This window comes from Anser cygnoides, chromosome 10 (assembly GCF_040182565.1).
Source record: "Anser cygnoides isolate HZ-2024a breed goose chromosome 10, Taihu_goose_T2T_genome, whole genome shotgun sequence".
In the NCBI taxonomy this organism is placed as follows: domain Eukaryota; kingdom Metazoa; phylum Chordata; class Aves; order Anseriformes; family Anatidae; genus Anser; species Anser cygnoides.
In genome coordinates this window covers 15,625,357-15,643,697 of record NC_089882.1, presented here as the reverse complement: position 1 = coordinate 15,643,697, position 18,341 = coordinate 15,625,357, and the positions used below count along the sequence as shown (strand labels likewise).

At 40.7% G+C, this 18,341-nt stretch overlaps 1 protein-coding gene across 16 annotated transcripts in view; it reads left to right on the top strand.

The window, feature by feature from the left end:
* The window catches only part of DOCK3 (dedicator of cytokinesis 3), a 219,538-nt gene extending 202,034 nt beyond the window's left edge, over positions 1 to 17,504 (top strand). For 8 of the 16 annotated variants that reach the window (XM_048069154.2, XM_048069122.2, XM_048069081.2 and 5 more), the window contains 8 exons: positions 876 to 1,011; positions 1,546 to 1,627; positions 3,616 to 3,768; positions 7,224 to 7,342; positions 8,203 to 8,290; positions 11,947 to 12,069; positions 12,647 to 12,729; positions 12,945 to 17,504. In XM_048069154.2, the coding sequence (XP_047925111.2) occupies positions 876 to 1,011; positions 1,546 to 1,627; positions 3,616 to 3,768; positions 7,224 to 7,342; positions 8,203 to 8,290; positions 11,947 to 12,069; positions 12,647 to 12,729; positions 12,945 to 13,451 (1,291 nt within the window). In that variant the 3' untranslated portion in view covers positions 13,452 to 17,504. The remainder of the gene's footprint in view (positions 1 to 875; positions 1,012 to 1,545; positions 1,628 to 3,615; positions 3,769 to 7,223; positions 7,343 to 8,202; positions 8,291 to 11,946; positions 12,070 to 12,646; positions 12,730 to 12,944) is intronic. The other 8 variants (XM_048069202.2, XM_048069183.2, XM_048069141.2 and 5 more) reach the window with 7 other exon arrangements.
* Positions 17,505 to 18,341: the final 837 nt, after the last annotated feature.

Below are 18,341 nucleotides of genomic sequence, written 5' to 3'. Positions count from 1 at the left end.
GTACGTATCCATGCCAGCCTGAGAAACAGTGAAAAGAATGTCACTCAGATTATGAAATTTCAATGGCTCTTCAATGTTTATTTCCCTTGGTGGGTCTACATAGTTTAGCCTGGCATAAAGAGCTGTGTAAACTTGGTCCTGAGTTACAGGATCCATGGTTCCCTTTTTAAAATTACAATTGAGTAGCTCTTGTACTACTTTAGTGTCTTGGCAACTGACATTAGGTATCTGGGTGATATAATTCTTTTTCTCAAAATTCATCACTTTGTAAAGCCTTTTTTTTTTAGTTCTTAGGGTAAAATGGGGAGATTCTATAGTGTACAAAGTATGTATTTGTGGATGTGATTCACACTGACAAAAAAAGAATCTGAGGAAGATTAGAGTGCAGACTGCACACCAGTTGGACTGTATTAATTTACTGTCAGCTAGAAAGTTGACTTTAACTGCAATGCAGAAGCCCAACAATGCAGTAAGAAAAACTGCATTTTGGCCTGTCTCTTGTGCTTGGCTTCCTTTGGAATGTTTTATTAAGCTGCTCCCACTCATCTTACTTGGGTATTAAGAATGAGAGTGGTTTCAGAATGTTCTGAACAGCTGATATGTATCCTGACATGTTAACCTGGCCTTGGATTCTGAAATTCAACACCCTACACACTGTGATATTAAGTATAATCTTATTTCCATTTCTTTCATATTTACTCACATTTATGGATTTGTTTAAGCTTTTATTTGGCCTGATACTTTCAAAAGTGTTTGACATGTAGAGATGACCTAAAGCAGGTATTTAACCAACCTGGAAAAAAATCAGACTTCAGAAATTAAAATGCAAATTAAAAAATAATAATGCCCCTGTTCTTTCTCTGTTTTCGTTCTAGCCCACTGAACATGCTTGGTTCAGTCCGACACTCGTCATCCTCTCTGTCATCACACACCTCCAGCGAAACAGGAAACCTGGTTATCCTGACAGACAGTTCTGTGGGGGAGACTGCTGAGGATATGTACCACATGCAGGTACGGCTCCAGCGCACCCAGAAGCAATTGTTAGAGATGGCACTGAGCATGCTTGGAGCGTTACACTTAAGAGTGCAATGTACCTATCCACACGCTTGGTTCTGTCCAGTGAGATTTTTGTGAAGAACCGAGTAGTGAGAATCTGAGGTTGTTCAAGAAAGACGACAGAGTAATTCATCCGGGTTTACTTTGGGAAGAAATCTTCTGTATTCATACAGTGAAAGTTGCTGTCCAAGATCATAGTATTGCATTCAAAAAGTGAGATTTTAGTCAGCATGTTATTATCTGACCTGTTCAACACACATGCATTATTGTTCTTGTTTGTGAGAGGCTGAGATGAGTCCCCAAGTCTTGAGTGCAGATTAATAGTGGCCTGCACTGAAGCTATTTCCTAGACAGAGGTCACACTGGGGAACCTGAGATAGGTAAAAATCTGATCCACTCAGTTCTCTTCTCTGCCTCCTGCAGCTTGTTTACCCTAACTCCAGGTACCAAGGCTCAGTCACCAACGTGTCTGTTTTATCCTTGTCCCAGGCCAGCCCTTCCACCTCAAGCCTGAGTTCTACCCACTCGGCACCATCCCAGATGATTAACTCTGCCCCTTCCAGTGCACGAGGTAAGAATGGATGGACCCAAATGAAGGGTTAACTGGAACTGCAGGTATACCCCCTAAGTCTTTCAGCTTCCTTATCATATTGGTTGAAATACAACCTGTACTGAAATAGACCACTGTTTCTTTTTTGGAGCTTGCCTCATCAAAAATGATTTAAACATTTTGGTTTTTTTCAAAAATTTATTTAATCTTTTTTTTTCAGCAGTATTTGGAGTGTATTTCTGATACATGCTGGTTTCAGACAGCTGAATTTCATAATAGTTTCTGTTGTTCTGCTATGAAGTTGTGACAGGCAGTCTAGAGGAAAAGAAGAATATTCTTTGGTACAGTACTTCAAAGAGAGAGATCATGAAGACATGCAACATTTTCATTTTAGGCACTTAATGAAATTATGGCATAAAAAAGAACTGCAGTTAAGCAGAAATTTGTGTATACAGAAGCATATGTATACAGTGAACACTGAAAGATATAAATAGAGACAAAGAAGGATTTTCCTGCTGAGAAATGCTTGAAGAAAGGAAAAATATAAAATGAGACTCTAGGTATGCTTATATTGCCTTTGCTGTTGTGGTAGCTGGTCTTGATATAGCTAATCATTTTCTTCCCAAGCCTCACAGCTGTAGCAAAAGTATTCTGTGTAATCTCCTGACTTTGATAACTTCTATTCAAGTTTGTTTTATCTCATTTTGGATTCTCAGTTGCAGGTTCAAAAATTTCTACACCTCTTTTCACAGGCGTATGAAGAAGGTATCCAGGATACAGTCAGAGATGGAGGCTATTACTTAAATCTTACCCCTTTTTCCCATACAGGGGAACTGTATGCTTCTTTATGGACAGAGAGTACAGAGCAGGGGAGGTTTCTATTGCTCGTTAACAAGGAAAATCCTCCCTTTTCTCTCAGGCCAGCTTGGGGCTTTTTTGTTCAATCTTGCAGTAAAATCTTAATTGACTGGTTGTTGTTATGACATAGATGTTATCAAAGTGATTTATTTGAAGGATCCGATGGAATAGGAAGGTGAGAAGTGGATGTCTTCAAACAAAGGCATAGAGCTTCACTAATTACCATGAGCTGGAAGGAAAGTAATGACATCTCAAATAGTAAAGTAACAAGATGAAAGTGGCATAACAGAAAGGGGAAGATGGAACTGAGTACAGGGCCATCACGCCAGGAAGACACCCTTAAATGGGTGTGCCTCAGCTGGCATCAGAGGCCTGAATCTTAGGGGGGATCTAAAGGGGTTTGGTGTTCATGGCATTTCAGGATATTTGTCACTTTAAAAAGCCAGTGCTCGCAGTGGCAGGCTGTGCCAGTCTTTCTGAGGTTGATGACTTCACAGCAGCACCAGCTTCCCTCTTAACGGTATTCTTTGCTGTTGCTTAGTAACTAAAGCAATGAATGCTACGAAGGGCATGGTGCTGATGGTTGAGTCAACAGCACCTCCCAGAGTTGAGTGCTGTAAATGGCTGCTAATGAGGAAACAATAAGAGAAATAATGATATTGAAAAATACTTCAATGTATATTAATTTTACTCTTTACCCTTACTAATGTGTTGATAGCCTTTGATAATACATTTCTTCTCTGCTTTGTTCACTTCCAAGTTAGGTGAGCATAGCATCCAGACACTGCCCACTTACTATGGGATTTTATTTCTAGTAAAGTCCCAGATCCTCTCTGTTTCACAGTGTGCAAGTCACTACCCCAGTTATTACAACACTGCTGTTTGGAATGGAGTTGTTCGTAATGACGAAAAACCCTATGCTAAGCTCCTCTGTGATAATACAACTTTGATTTGCTCCTTGGTGATTTTTCCTTTTGTTTTCCTTTTGAATTGGGTGAATTTGCTGCTTGTGAAAATGAGAGGCCAGTGTCGCTGGCCTGAGCAAGGTACTTCACAAACATTACATGTGCAGCTCTGCCAATGCACCTCTATTCCTTTTTTTCTTTTTTTTTTTTTTTTTTTGGTATTTATTTATATTCTTTTTAATTTAGTGCTGGTGAAAGGTGCTGGATTGACACCACTGGAGGCTGAAGCCCTCTATTTATCCACAGAACAGATACAGCATGGGCGGCAGCCATGCAAGCTTCCCCACGCTGCCCCCACCAATGTGCCTCATCTCTGTCCTGGAGGGACCACCTCTAGAGGTGAGAGGATAGTTCAGTCTCCATGACCCATCCAGTCCGTGACCTTTCTGCTGAGACTGCCAACAAAGCTGCAATAGTCGCGATGCTACAGCTATCCACTTTCCAGACAGGAAGTACACAAAGGCCAACAATTCATTTCATACAGGCCACCTAAATTTACCAACTTAGCATCGTTGTCACCTGTGACTTTAAGCTGAGCACAGTTTTCTAAGATTTCTGTTTTTTTCTCAGATGTTTAAATGTTTTTCATTGGTTCAGATATTAATGTAGAGGTTAAAAAAAAAAAAATCCTGTTATCAGGATTCTTTGACACCTGTTCTCTGTTTGACTGCAGAGTCCTTTCTGGACCTCAGCTATTAGTGCTGCTCTGAGGAGACAGGGATCTTGTTGACATAGATTAGTTCCATTAGCAACCAAAATAAGCCATGGCCATTTGCATTAACAGTCCAGCAGGAAGTTAAATCTTATTTCTAATTCTCCACTTCCAGACGTGGCCCTTTCATTGACGTTTAAAACAACAACAAAAGCAAATTATTTGGTTTGTCTAAGGAAAATAATAAAGCCATTAATCCAACATTTTGTGTAAGATACTCATGAAGGGTAGTATTGATGCTGATGTGATCATAACACTGAACAGCAGATAAAAGCAGCAAGCCTTATACTGCAGTTACAATCTATACAACTTAGAGCAAAAGTCTTAAATAGGCGTGTAATCAGAACACAGTAAGAACTCTTTAATTCTATGCTAACAGTAGAGAAGGGTATTACTAGTCTGTTTTTCAGATTAATGAGTGTCCATCTTTCAGTTTTCACTTGACCCTTGAGTAGCTTCTTTCCTATTAAGAAAGCAGCATGTTTGTTCTGGCTTCATTTGAGGTGACTCATGTGAGGCGCTGCTCTAACCCTACTCGAGTTAAAAGATTATGTAAACCAGTGTTCCTTAAACAGATACCGTAATGCAAAAAGACCTGGAAAGAGCTATGAGTGGGTTAGGGTTCTTTTTCCCATGATTTCATTGACAATGTATCTGGGACTCTTCCACTCTCAAAGAAACTCCCAGTTGGCACTTCATGGCTGACCTCTTAAGGCATCGCTACTGCTTCCTCAACACATTCCCCTTCTTCAGGGGCAGAAAATGAGTCCCAGAGCCTGCCTTAGCACTGTGCAACAACCCATATACTTGCATAAAAACTTCCTTCTGAAACCCAGAAAGTTACAGTTTGGTGCAGGAGCAAACTGTTTTCATAACAGTAAAGAAAATGATGGATTGGGAAGAAAAAGATGCATTGAGTTTGGAGTTTAACTATGTTAATTTTCAGATTCGCTCCTTAAAACTAATACTTGTTACAAGTGGATTAATATTTTCAAAATTAAAAAAAAAAGAAAAAATACCTCTGCCTTCAGCATAGGATTTCCTTTCTCACTAACAGTATATACAGTGCTACACACATCCAGTGTACCCAGCTACATGCTGAGAACAACAAACCCTGGTACAAGCTGCAGCATTTTATATGGCTGCTCTGGCTGTTCTGAAAACTTTTTAAAAGTTTTAATTTGTTTTTTACATGTTGCCAGTCCCTGATGAGAGCCTTGGTGATTGTGTTCTCTTTGTCCAACTTATTAATAAATGCTTCAGTTATAGACACTCCTGTTACGGCACCCAATTTGGATGTATCCGTGCTTAATTTTGTTAGCAGACTGGATATTTGGCATAATCTGCAACAATCTTTGTAGTTATAGTTATTTACCAATTTAAGGCACCAAACAGCAGAGCTGTTGTGTAAACTAGGCTCTGCCACCAGATTTAGCACATGCAGGATTTTTCAGATCATGCAATACACAGTCTGGTGGAAGCTAGTGGTTTGCATCTTGGACAAAAAAAAAAAAAAAAAAAAAGAACAAGGATGGTAAGATAAATAAAATGGAAAAGCTTACCATATAGGTTGTGCTGTGATGCAGTTCTGGGCACACCTAGAAGTTTGGCACATTTACATTTGTTATGTAGAAAGAGGACTATTTGTGACGTGTGAGTAAAAGAGACTCAGCATAAAGCATACCACTGTGTTTTCCAAGCTGACGTTGTACGTAAGAGCAAATAATGTTGTGTAATTATGTTTCTGTTTTATGTCTGGGGACAAAATGAGTTCGGAACTAGAATGCAGATACTCTGCAGCTGTTCATGTCAGGGTGGGGACGTAGATTAATCTGGGATCTTCCACCCCTGATGGAATCGTTGCAATTGTGGGAGGTTATCCTGCATTCTGCTGGACACATTGTTCCTTCCACTGTGTGCTGAATCAGTCCCAAAAATTGCATGTTTGCTTTTGCTGGGGTAAGAGCTGCATTAACCAGCACCAATGCCTTTGCTCATATGTTGGAGTGCTGTTAAGGTAATGTGTGTGGTTGTGGAAAGTTTGCAAAAGGGGGCATGTATTCCCCAAAAGCCGGCATGGCTCTGTAATGCGCTGTGTGCTGCCATCTGTTAAGTGCGTGTCCGTGACACAATGAAATAATCAGTGCAAATTAAAGCTCACTCTAGCAGCTTCAGATCATCAGTTCCTGCCTAATATTGTGCATCCCAAGGGATGTGTCTATCAGTAGTATTGGACTTCAGGAAGTCACTAATTGAAATCATTCTTCTAGCAAATCCATAGTCAGCTGTTGCGTATCAGAATATATATTGTTGTGTGGCACTCATCTTGAAGGACATGAATCACATACTCCAGGAAGATACCTACATGAAATATCCTTATACCTTAAATGATAAATATTCAGATAACTGATAAGTCTACCAAGTCAGACATATTCCTCTGATATAACTCTAAGCATTGGTAAACATCCTGTTATCGTATAATGGCTCAGTATACCAACACTAATAGCACCTCAACCAGAGGAATTGTAAGGAAAATGCCACCCACGTTTATAGAAAGTTCTGCTTATTATTATTCTTTGTTTTGTCTTAATAAAGAGGAAGCTAACAATGGTATCACCAACTACATGGCAATACCTCAGTCTCTGTCTGCCAGAACTGAGGAACAAAGTAGCTCAAGCTTTTATCCCTTTCTGCCACATTCAATCCTAAAGTATAAAATTCTATGGCATTTGTATACCTCTACAAAACTTTATGGGGTAAAAGAGCATTAGACACTGCAAAGCACAGCCACAGCTGATTGCCACTTTTTTCTTAAGAGAAAGCTCTTTGCAGCACACAACTAGGGACAAGTACATCTTACACACCTTACACGGTATGTCCTTAATTGTATGTAACATGCCAGTTCTTATTTCATCTTGTGCCATGCACCCCACCAACAGCTGCTTAGTGGGCTCAGCACCGTGTTTTCTTGAGTCCTGTAAGATCATCGTGAACAAATTGCGAAGGAGAAGTAGATCACTGGGCATGCGGAGACATGGCTGTTGTTTGTCATGTGTACGTGATTATTCTCACTTGTTTACAGGCTCTCCCTCTCTACCAGATAAGTACCGCCACACTCGGGAGCTGATGATGTTGCTGCCAACCCACCGGGACCGACCTAGCAGTGCCATGTATCCCACGGCTATCATGGAAAATGGACAGGTAGCAGATCTAATTTCTTTTATGTTAGTTCAACCACCTGAAACGGTGACTTTCATTTTTACTGTTTTGTCCACTTTAAAGCTTCCCTTCTCACCTTTAGAAAGCACAACTTAGGATCCTTTTCAAAGTGGTCCAAGAAGTAACATGGAACTTTTCGTATTAATCACCCACGAGAGCCACCCACTTTGGTAGTCAAGTGATACAAACTGTAATGACTGTTAAAGCTGTATTTACTTCTCAGCTTTGTCCTCTTTTTTCTTTTGGTGTGTTGCAAGCAGTCATACCATTAATTTACTCATGTTTCCATCCTGCAGTCTAGCCTCAAAGTACATTTTAAATAGTTCTATGGTGACTTCCAGAGGTAACAAAATACACAAGAGGCTGAAATAATATACTGATACAGGGTCTCCAGTCTAGGCCTGTTTCTACTGCTTTCTCTGGACAAATTGCTAAATTCATAGCATGCTTACATATGAGCATTTTAATTCAGCGCTGGCATGCACTTTTGAAGGGAATCTGCTAATCATGCCCACTTACTGTACTTCAGTTCACAGCAGAGTACTGTCTCAGCATGTGAACTCAATTCTTTCAAATAAAACCAAAGCAACAGGTAAGCTTCAGAAAATTTCCTCCAGAGAACACAGGCAGGTTGAATATTTTGTCCTCGCCACTGTTACACTCGGAGATCCACTGCTATTGCACTGCAGTACTTGCTAATGTAGACACAGTCTAATATTTCCATGATTCTTTTTAATTAAATAACCTTCCTTGCCTAAAAAGTGTGAACAGAAATACACAGGTGCACCATCTTATGCTGGTTTTGGTTTTTATGCTTTTTTCTGTGCTTTCTTCTCCCTTAGCCTCCAAATTTCCAGCGCGCCTTGATCCAGCAAATGATTGGGCCATGCAAACCTTGCAGTGATCCCAACCTGTCTGTGGCTGAGAAAGGTACTCTTTTTCCTAGGTAACATGCATGCTTTCTAAAATATTATTACTCTGGTCATGTTACAGCAAGTACTGACTGAATGGGCTTCTACATTTCTTGGCAGAGCACATTCTCTGACAGTTTATTAACAGTTTAATTAACTTGGCCTTCTGCCAACCTACAGTCACTTTAGATCATTCACAGAAGGAGTTACACAAAGCTCTCTATTTCAGAAAGCTTTCTTGAGTTTAGCATTTTGTTATCGAAACAAATCCTGCAGCCTTTATCAAGCAAAATCCCCAAGCAAGCAAATGAGAAGATATCTAAAAGAAGATCGGGACCATTTTCAAAAAATTATGAGGTATACTGTTGCTTATCTTTGGATAGTATAAATCTTTTTCTTTTTTTAATGTGCGCTTATTCTTCAAAATAGTAACATTTCTTGTAATCTCTCTCTGAGGTAGTTTTATACTTAAGTTTATCATTAGGGATGTAAGCTTAACTCACTGCTTTGAAAAAGTACAAGCGAGTCACTGGTTTTTAGTAAGAAATTTTTAAGGAAGGGTTTAAAGAGAAACAGCGAAGTGACTATAAGGTAAGATGCAGCATGGGAAAAATCGGAGGCTTATGTGAAAATTTCCCAGATGATCCTGGTGGCTGGCATGACAGATCTGCAAATAGGTGGGAAATGAGTCTGTCAGTAGCTAGCAAAGGATGATAAATAGCCAAGCAGGGAGGAGGAAAAAAAAAAAATGAAAGAAGAGAAGGAGCTTGTTTGATGTAACGGAAAGGGAGAAGTTTGTGAAAGGGTGCCATGGACAAAGCGATGGGCTCAAAAAATGATCTGAGGAGCAGCATTCTGAAAAAACAGAAAAGTGGACAAAAATTCATGAGCTGAAATCTGAAACAAGGGTGCTGCCATAAGCGGGTAATGGTCATAGGCTAGGCAAACAGTGTCTTAAAGTCAAACATTTTTAAGGCCAGGAAAGACCACTGCAGTCCTCTAGGCTGACGTGCATAACGTACTCCATCAGACATCTGTCAGTATTCTTGTTTTGTCAGCTATGCCTGAACTAAACTGTATCTTTGGGAAAAAAAATCCAGATTTTTTAATAGAATTTCTAATAAGTCAGAATCCACTACTTTAACAATGTGGCAGCCTTACAGAACAGTTGAGATGGAAACCAAAACCCAACGTACAGTTCTAAATAAAGGACTTTGACGATAATAAATGGTGACAACAGTTAAGACTAGGGAATGAGGAATTAAGAGCTCTGGCTTAGCCATGCTGCATTTGAAATGAACATGACAGACATGGTAACTTTTTCATATTGGACAAGAGAAGGAACTGGAAAAGGCACATATATGATGTATTGCCAGTTAAGAAATAATTCTTGAATCTGTATTTGTAGCCAGTCTTTATACAACAGCATAGTATGTAGCACAAAGAGAAGGGGATCCAAGACCAAACTCCCTCCAGAGGAGCCGTGAAAGGCAGATGACATTCAGTAACTGTTTTTAGGGGATGGTGTTACGGGAACCCCAGCTCTTCAGCCAGGTTGGTAGCACAAGCACAGTGACAAGCAGTTTTGCAGTCCTTGAGCCTTCATTGTTCTTTGTTAGTGAGGATGCCTTGTTTTTTGCTAACAGTCATGCCCCATGAATTTTTCCACCCCCTTCCTTGCCGTGACAGAAGCACTGCTCAGTAATTCTCACTGACAACAGGGTGACATCAGTCACCAAGAGCAGAATGGTTCATGTTCAGCTTCCCTGCTAATTGAACTTGGCTACTGAGCCACTGAAGACTGTTGAGAAGAGAGAGCTGGGCTAGGACAGAGCACTGGAGCTCCCTGGGTAGGTTTCTTCCTGAAGCATTTTGGATTAAGCACTGGTTTTAACAGGCAGCAGCCATGCTCCAAAATTGTCTGACCCGAGGATGATTTCCAGCACTTACACTCAAAAGGCAGTGAATGAGGGAATGAGACAGTATAAACGGCTTACATGTTGGGGTACCATGTTCTGTTCTTCAGTCTTCTGCTGCATCTCAGTGTTAAACAAAAAGCAGTCATTCTACAGGCCAAGAAAGCCAGGTATTGTTCTGTCCTTTTCACTTGATGCTGGTATCATTACATTTCTTGTCCCTCTCCATTTTAGCCTTTTGACACCAACTGCAAATTAGAGCACTCTGGCATGCATACAGCATGAGCAGGGGTGCTCAAGAAGCTCATCTGAAGCCAGCTCACCTGTGTTGAGATATATCCCTTGGTTTGAACTTGTTCTCTGTCAAGATTCTTGGTATCTCACTTGTACACCTTTCTCAGTTTGAGAGTCTCCCTTCAAAAACAACATTTTCTTTTATCTTTTATTGTTTTTTTTCTGTCTTATGAGGCTGTTACTTTCTGATCTTTTTTACCTTAGGGAATTTTAAGTCTTGGGCAGCCTGTGTTCGGAAGCGAAGAAAACAAAAATACTGAAGAAACTCTTCAAAGTCATTTTAGAAAAGAAACACACCAAAAAATGGTTGCAGGCATTTTAATTACAGAGAAATTTTCTTCGTATGTCAAACTCCATGTTTGTTTCTCCAGGCTTCCATTTTTCATGTTCCAAAACTTAACAGTGGCAAAAGCTATCTTTAATCTCAGTTTTCTTTGGTAGACTCAAGGAATCACTTTTTTTCCCTTTTTTCTTTGGCAAATCTGAAGAAACTCAATCGTTTATAAATAAACATAAAATTATTGCATTTCCATCTCCTCAGAATAAATAGAGTCTTTCAGTGTGTTTGGAAGAGAGGAAGATGCGTTTTAATAATCTTCGTCAACAAAATTCTTGAGATCCTGAAAAATTCTCATTGTTAGAAGCAACTATTATTTTGATGAGAAAAAGTCACACATACCATACTGGACGTCTGTCGTGAGGAAAGCCTTCTTGCTGTTGTCCGTAGGTTTGTGCCCAGTGCACCCCGTCAAGAAGCACACAGAGTGGGAATCCCCGAAGTAGCTTGGGACTACGCTTGCCTCTAACTTTTCTGATTAACAAAGGCTTGATCTCGTCAGCTGACCTTGTAATACAAGGAGTCCAAACAGCTGTTTTTAAGTATTTGGTGATCACATTTTTGATCAGCTCTGTTGCTTAGTAAATTGGACCTGTGAAGTCTTGATTTCTTCTGTAACCGATTGAGGTGTCCACAGATTCAGTCTTTGCTTAGCCACTGTAATACAGCTACAGGCCATCCTGTTTCAGGACACACGTTCCCTCCTGCTCTGTAATCATTTGCCGCCAGGCAGAAGAGCTCACAACTGAGAGCTAGCTGCTGTTCTGTCACTGAGGTGTCATTTTTACTTACTCAATGGCTTGGGAAAAAAAAAAAAAAGAACACCTTAGGAGTTCTACTGCTCTTCACGTTTGCTAGAAATGGGCCGGGGGGGGCATCAGTGAAGGGGAGATGGGCAGACTAACAAACACTGTGATCACCTAACTGTCACTTCTTTAACAAAGTACCCTGTAAACTTAACACGCTGTAGATTAGATGATGCCTTTGTTTGCCTTCAATCCTACCATACACCAAGTTTCTAGAATCTGTCCCCTTTTTACTACTGAAGAGCACACCAGAAAGCCAATCCTTCTGGCCCCAAGACCTCCCTGTTACATTACCCAAGTTAAATCTGTTTCAATCCTTCAGCTGTGCCAGCAGCGCCCAGTAGCTGGAGCCTAGACAGCGGAACAAGAGAGGCCCTGCCATTCCTGTCTGCCCACGTTGGGAGCATCTTGGCCCCACCAGTACCTCCCCGAAGCCTGCCCCATGGTAAGGAAAAGCCCAATAGGTCTGCTGCATAATTGGTGCAGTCACGCCAGATAAATCTAGGCCACCTGAAAGCTGACCACAGCCTTTTGTTTTTCCCTATGGAAACAACCAGAAACAAGCCAAAGTCTTTCCTGGTCTGCTAGGTTAGTGCTGGACAACACTTCAAATTTTTACAATCCTTACAGTAAGATGTGGGCTTGTATGGACTAGAATTAGGTGTGTGTGCGCGCTGGGGGTTTGGCCTGGCTTCTTGCCAATGGCTATCTTCAGCAATAACTTACAGTTACAAAGCTATTAAATAAACCTTCAAACATTCATTGTTTATGAGCCTGTTGCCTTGCCATGAGATCCTTGATAACAGGGTTGGGTGGAAATCTATCACTGCACTAAACTTCTCATTAGCATTTTGTGATGTGACAGATGCACTCCACGGTATCTGTCAGAAAGGAAGCCTAGGCTGGAGTGGAGTTATCAGCGTTTGGAGCTGTTACCTGGCACCAGAGCATCTAAAACCCCAACTCTTTCATGGCAGTTGAGGCTGCACAAGTCTGTATTTCTGATCCATGTCTCATTCCAGGACACTACGCGCTGCACTTTGATGCCTTCCATCACCAGCTCAGTGATGCTCCTCCGGCACTACCTGCACGAACATTGCGCAAGGTAAAAAAAAAAAAAAAAAAGTTGCAGGAGAGAAGAGAGTAATGCAGAAGTGCATTACAAAGGAAGTGCACATACAAACCATTAATAATTAACGTTTTGAATACAAACGGAACTGCATTGTTGTTCACATCGCTGTCAAAAGCTGAAATGTGCAACAAGCTGCAGTGTTGCCTCCCTCATCAATTTTAACGTGGTTTTTGTTTTTCTCTAAACAGTCCCCTCTTCATCCTATCCCTGCATCACCCACCAGTCCGCAGTCTGGTCTAGATGGAAGCAACTCCACTTTATCCGGCAGTGCCAGCAGTGGTGTCTCTTCCTTGAGCGAGAGTAATTTTGGACATTCTTCTGAACCACCTCCTCGCACAGACACCATGGATTCTGTCCCCAGCCAGGCCTGGAACACTGATGAAGACCTAGAGACACCCTACCTCCCTGTCAGGTACAGTCTCTCTGAGCCTGATGTCCTTGAGTCGCTCAAATCCCAGCCATGCCGAAGCCACTCCGCTCCATCAGGAGTCATTCCTCAGGACACCATGGACCCTCCCGCTCTACCCCCCAAACCGTACCACTCCCGGCTGCCAAACATGGAGAACGAGGAGGGAATGATAATTGAAGATGATGACAAACACCGCCCATTGCATCGTAAAGTGTCCCAGCCAGTGAGCGGCGGGAAGGAAGAGCAGGCCAGGGTAGCATGGGAGCATGGCATCAGTGAGCAGTAGGGACAACTCCTGGTGAGCAGCTTGCGTCATCAGTCCAGGTCTGAGCAGAAAGCAGAGAGATGAGGACTCAGAACAGCAAGCCGCCTTTCTACTGCCGCAGGTTTATGGCTGGAGCCCACACAAGCAATTGGGCCAGCATGGGAGGTTGCTGCTTTCCTTTTTAATTTCTTTTTACACCTTTCCGTTATGTTTTTTAACTTTTGGTGCAGTGGATGGTTATTCCTTCTGCAGTTTCTTAACCGCACCACATGGCACACAAGCCATAGAGACCTGCAGAAGCTGAAGAATACAATTTTAAGCGGCAGGGGAAGAAGAAGGGGGAAATTTGGCAAGTTGATTTTGAAACTGCTTTCCTCCTAGTTCTGAGACCCACGTGAGTAGAAGCAGTTGCACTAGGGACATATTTTGTTGCTGTACAGAAGTGAAAGCTCATTGCTGAAATCAGGGATTTTATGAACTGTCAGTCTGGAAGGTGCATGAGCTGCAGGCAGTGAAAAAGATGGCAATTCTAAGAAGAAATTGGCTCTTTTGAGAGCAGGATTGTACATATCTGTGCAGTGATCTCCCTGCATTGGTTCATGGGTGCTGAGGCAATCTAACCAGTGCTGATGCGCTGATTTCCAAGATATCATTTCCAACAAACTCTGCCTCCTTTGTTTTTTATGTACTGTTTGATTTCTTAAATTTTGCTTTCACTGGCTAAACCAACCTGCTTTCTCATTGGAACCATATGCTATTCATCAGTGCTACAGGATGAGGGGAGGTTAGTAGCCATTGGAGCTGCGACTGATTGTAGGCTTTTCCCATGCCCGACTTCGGGCAGGCTGTTGACACCAGCATTTCTATTCTGGTTTTAAAAAAAAAAAAAGTTTCTCATGCCACAGCTGGTTGGCGACTCACCAGTAAAGAAAAGGTGGCTTAAATGCATCATGTCCAACAATCCTTGCCTCAGGGCTGAACATCACCGTTCTCACCACCTTCCATCACCCAGGAGCTGAGATTCACGAGATTCATTTCCCAATACCACGCTGTCCTCAGTCCCTCTAAATCTCACTGCAGCTGGTGTGCAGCAGCTCCATCTCTCACAGCAGACAGAAAACACTAAGATGCAAGAAAAGCCCAGTGTTTAGTGTGCACCCTAGAGTCAGGAATCTTAAAGGCAACCTGTAAAGAAGAAACATTTGTTTCCTCTTTTGCTTCTTTAGAATGTATAAGAAGCTTAGGAGCTTCTCCTCTCTTCTAGAAGGTTTCTTTTCTCCCCATGCAGTAAAACAGCTTTCCCCCTATGCCCTGCCTCCCCCTACCCCTTTATTTATTTATTTATTTATTGTCAGGCTCCAGAAAGGGATGAAGAATTTGGTGCAAGTTTAGTTTTTTGCAATTTTGGTGGAGAAAAAAAAAAGGAAAAAAAAAGAAAAACCAAGAAATGGAACTATGCAGAGGTGGCGACAGTACAAGTCTATGTATACAAAACAAGCCTTTTAATCAGTATTTTCTTAATTCAGTACAAGACAAGCCAGGAAAAAGTTCTGTGGTAACAGAGCCAAGATCTGTTCTTCAAAAAGAACTATAAGAAATCTTTTATTCCTATTTTCATATTTTTCAAGAAACTTTCAATCTAAAGAAAGCATCAAATATTTAATGTTTTTAGATAAGCAATGCTTCTTTCTGCTACTATGCACATTTTAGCCTTCCTTATAACCATTTCCACCTGCAGATTGCAAAGCACATTTCAGACGATGGTAAGTTACCACTGAAAAATCTGAAGCACATTCAAATAGAAGACTTACCTCCACCACATAAATTAGTGTCAGAAACAGGAATAGCATCAACTGTTATATCCAGTTCTTGCCCTAGCCACTTAGTTTCTCATGCTACAAACAGTGTAAAGAAGCAAAAAAGGATCTAAGTCTTTTACAGGTCACCTTTAGCACTACCTCTAAATACAGCGACTGGGCAGAGTACATTGCTTCTGAACTCCTAAAGATGGTCAGTATGAAATCTGGGCTCTGTCAGCTGTCATACGAAGGGGATTGTAAGAGGATGTATTCGTTTTCTTTCTCAAGCTCTAGCCCATGCAAAAGTAATAAATTATGGATTTGTTTCTTAAATGGCCTGTGTGGCCTGGAACAAAGTCTCTCGTGCTTCCTCTATTTTGTTACTAACACAGGCTGCTTGTAATCCTTATGACCTTCACAGTTAAGAAGAGAATTATATTAAAACCTGACCTACAGTGGACATTTCATCTCTAGCAGGAACAAGTTTTCCAATGGTAGGGCCATTCTAACTGGTAATGAACCAAGCTGGGTCTCTGGTATAGAACACAGGTGTGAACATTCAACTCAATTATGTTTTCAGTGAAGGTAAGTCAAGGTAATTCCTTAGAAATTAGTGTAATATTTTCAGTGTGTTATCCTCCAATTTGACTGAGATTCCTCAAGAGAAATTTTTAAGAGAACCAAGTATTCGATTCCATCTCCCCTGCCCCTGTTTCTTGTTTTGTTTTATTTTTTTTCTGGCGGGAGGGTTGAAAGTAGTAAAGGTACTGATTTACTGAATTTCCTCATTGGAAAAAAAAAAAAAGAAAAAAAAACAGCAGGTCTTGAAAATAAAAATTTGCAAAAGCAAGAATGCAATTAACATGGGACTAAGTCCCAGTCAGCTGGAAAACCTGCCACCTGGAACTCTAATCAATATATTACGATGTGTCACCTTGCTCTGATTAGAGAGACTACAACAGTAGTTGAGTCCCTTTTGGGTATCTGACATAATTACATATTTGTAAGAGTTTGAAGATCAATCAGATGTTGTATACAAATACCTAAATTATGTCAGGTCCACACAAAAAAAGGACGGAATTACTGAATTTACTAAATATGAGCCTCTCTGAAGTTAAGGTTCTGTTACTGTTCTGATATCTACCACATATTCTGTCTCCCTTTTCAGTGCTTAACTTAAAGGGTGCAGAAGATAGACTCCTATTGAGATTTTGTGAATGCTGGAACTAATAATTCATGGAACTAATACTTCTCTGGAGGGTGGGGTGGCTGATAGCATAGTACAACTCCAACAGCAAACTCAGGCCTGGAGCAGGTGGAAGCAACAGCAGTTGTTGCACTTGTCTAACAGGATTTGAAGATTCTTTGTATAAACCACAGTGACGGGATGCTTTGAACAGGACCCGTTCATGCTATACCTAACTCTGATTTAAATTTAATATGTACTTGCCTTCCTCGGGTTTTCTTTGCATAACAAAATAGCATGTGCATTCCTCAAAAAATTGGCGGAATTCTGCTGCAAATCTCTCCATCGTGAGTGTACCTGCTGGCCCCATATGAAACAAAAATGAGAAGAAACTACAGTAATAGAAGAAAAGCAATTAGAAAAAATTTTCTTAATCCCACCCTTTTTTTTCAATGACTGGGTTGGTTTTCTTGCAATGTCCAAAATTAAGATTCTTTTCCGTCCTTTACTTCATTTCCTTTTTAGCTTACTTAACCATTTCTTAGGTAAGGGATGCTTGCATATCCCTTCTGTGGGAGAATCAGACAAAACTGGGGGAGGCTGGAGAGAGCAAGAGCCTTTGGGAAACAAATTATGTGATATTTGAAATTTCCTCTAATCATGCTTCTTTGTAAATACCCCCATTTGAATGCTGTGTATTTGTACAGGAAATTGAGCAAAAAATGTATAGATTGTGATGTCTGACTGGTATTCTGCCCTGTAAATGTGTTTTTAACCTCTGGCATTCTGTGCTTATTTAAAAAAGGCAAAAACCTCTAACCACTTCTCTTTTGTGTATCCATGTTTAAAATAAAATCAAAACAGCTATCTTATCTATAACGGAAATCAAATTTAAAAGGAAAAAATAATTTGTACAAGTGTCTTAAAGGTACTTCATTGTATATATTGTGATAGCATGTTTCCAGAACCAACAAATAAGTGGTGTGAATTTTAGATGTAAATATCTGCTGTTTGTTTTGGGTTTCTTTCCCTTACCCATTCACTCGACTGCTGTGATGTGGAATTAAAGATTAATACCTGATATTAAAATGGTACAGCTGTACATTCATTGCTGTCCTCCTGACAGGGTTATCCTCAGGCTTCTCTAGCTGGTCACCACAAGACAGGCGGCTGTCAGAGAGGGGCAGCACCGCTACCCCCTGCAGCAGCCCAAGGCACCTCCTTGTATGGCAGAAGCTTTAAGAGTTTTGTGGGAGTACTTCCACACGCCAGCTGAATCAGTTCCTTGAGAGGTACCTCACTGCTTGGGTTGGGATGCACTGAGTGGCAGCCTAGTTCACATTTTTATGCAATAGCAAGACGTTTTGGCAGCAATTTTGTTTCTCAATTTTAAATATTTAAATACCAATCATTTTAACAGAACGGATTTGAAAGAATAAGATGTAGAAACTAAAATTTATAGTCATTACTACATGAGAGTTAATCTCTAAGATGCCCATCTTCTTCCATTAGAACTAATAAATCAGGTCAAGGCCCAGGAGACAGAAAAAATAACCCATTTCTCCCATCCTGTCTTGACAATGCAACAAAAAAAAATATTTAAAACTCATCCCAAAAGCCATTTAGCAGTAAAATATAATAAAAGTGTAATTTAAACTGGAACTGGGGTGTACATTGACTGCCATCTGCACCCCACTTCTTCATTAACTACATACCCCATGAATCACATAAAAATACAATGAGTTGTACTTGAAAGTACAGGTAACATGGCAAAAGTGTTCAGCTGACACCTGAAAAGTGTCTGTATAAAGCACTCCCTTTGAGATCTCTTCTTAGCCCAACTTACCAAGTCTGGTTTTTGTTTGTTTGTTTTTTAATTCAGCTAAAAAATCTGCTACTGGAGCATAGGAAATGAATATTTGGTAC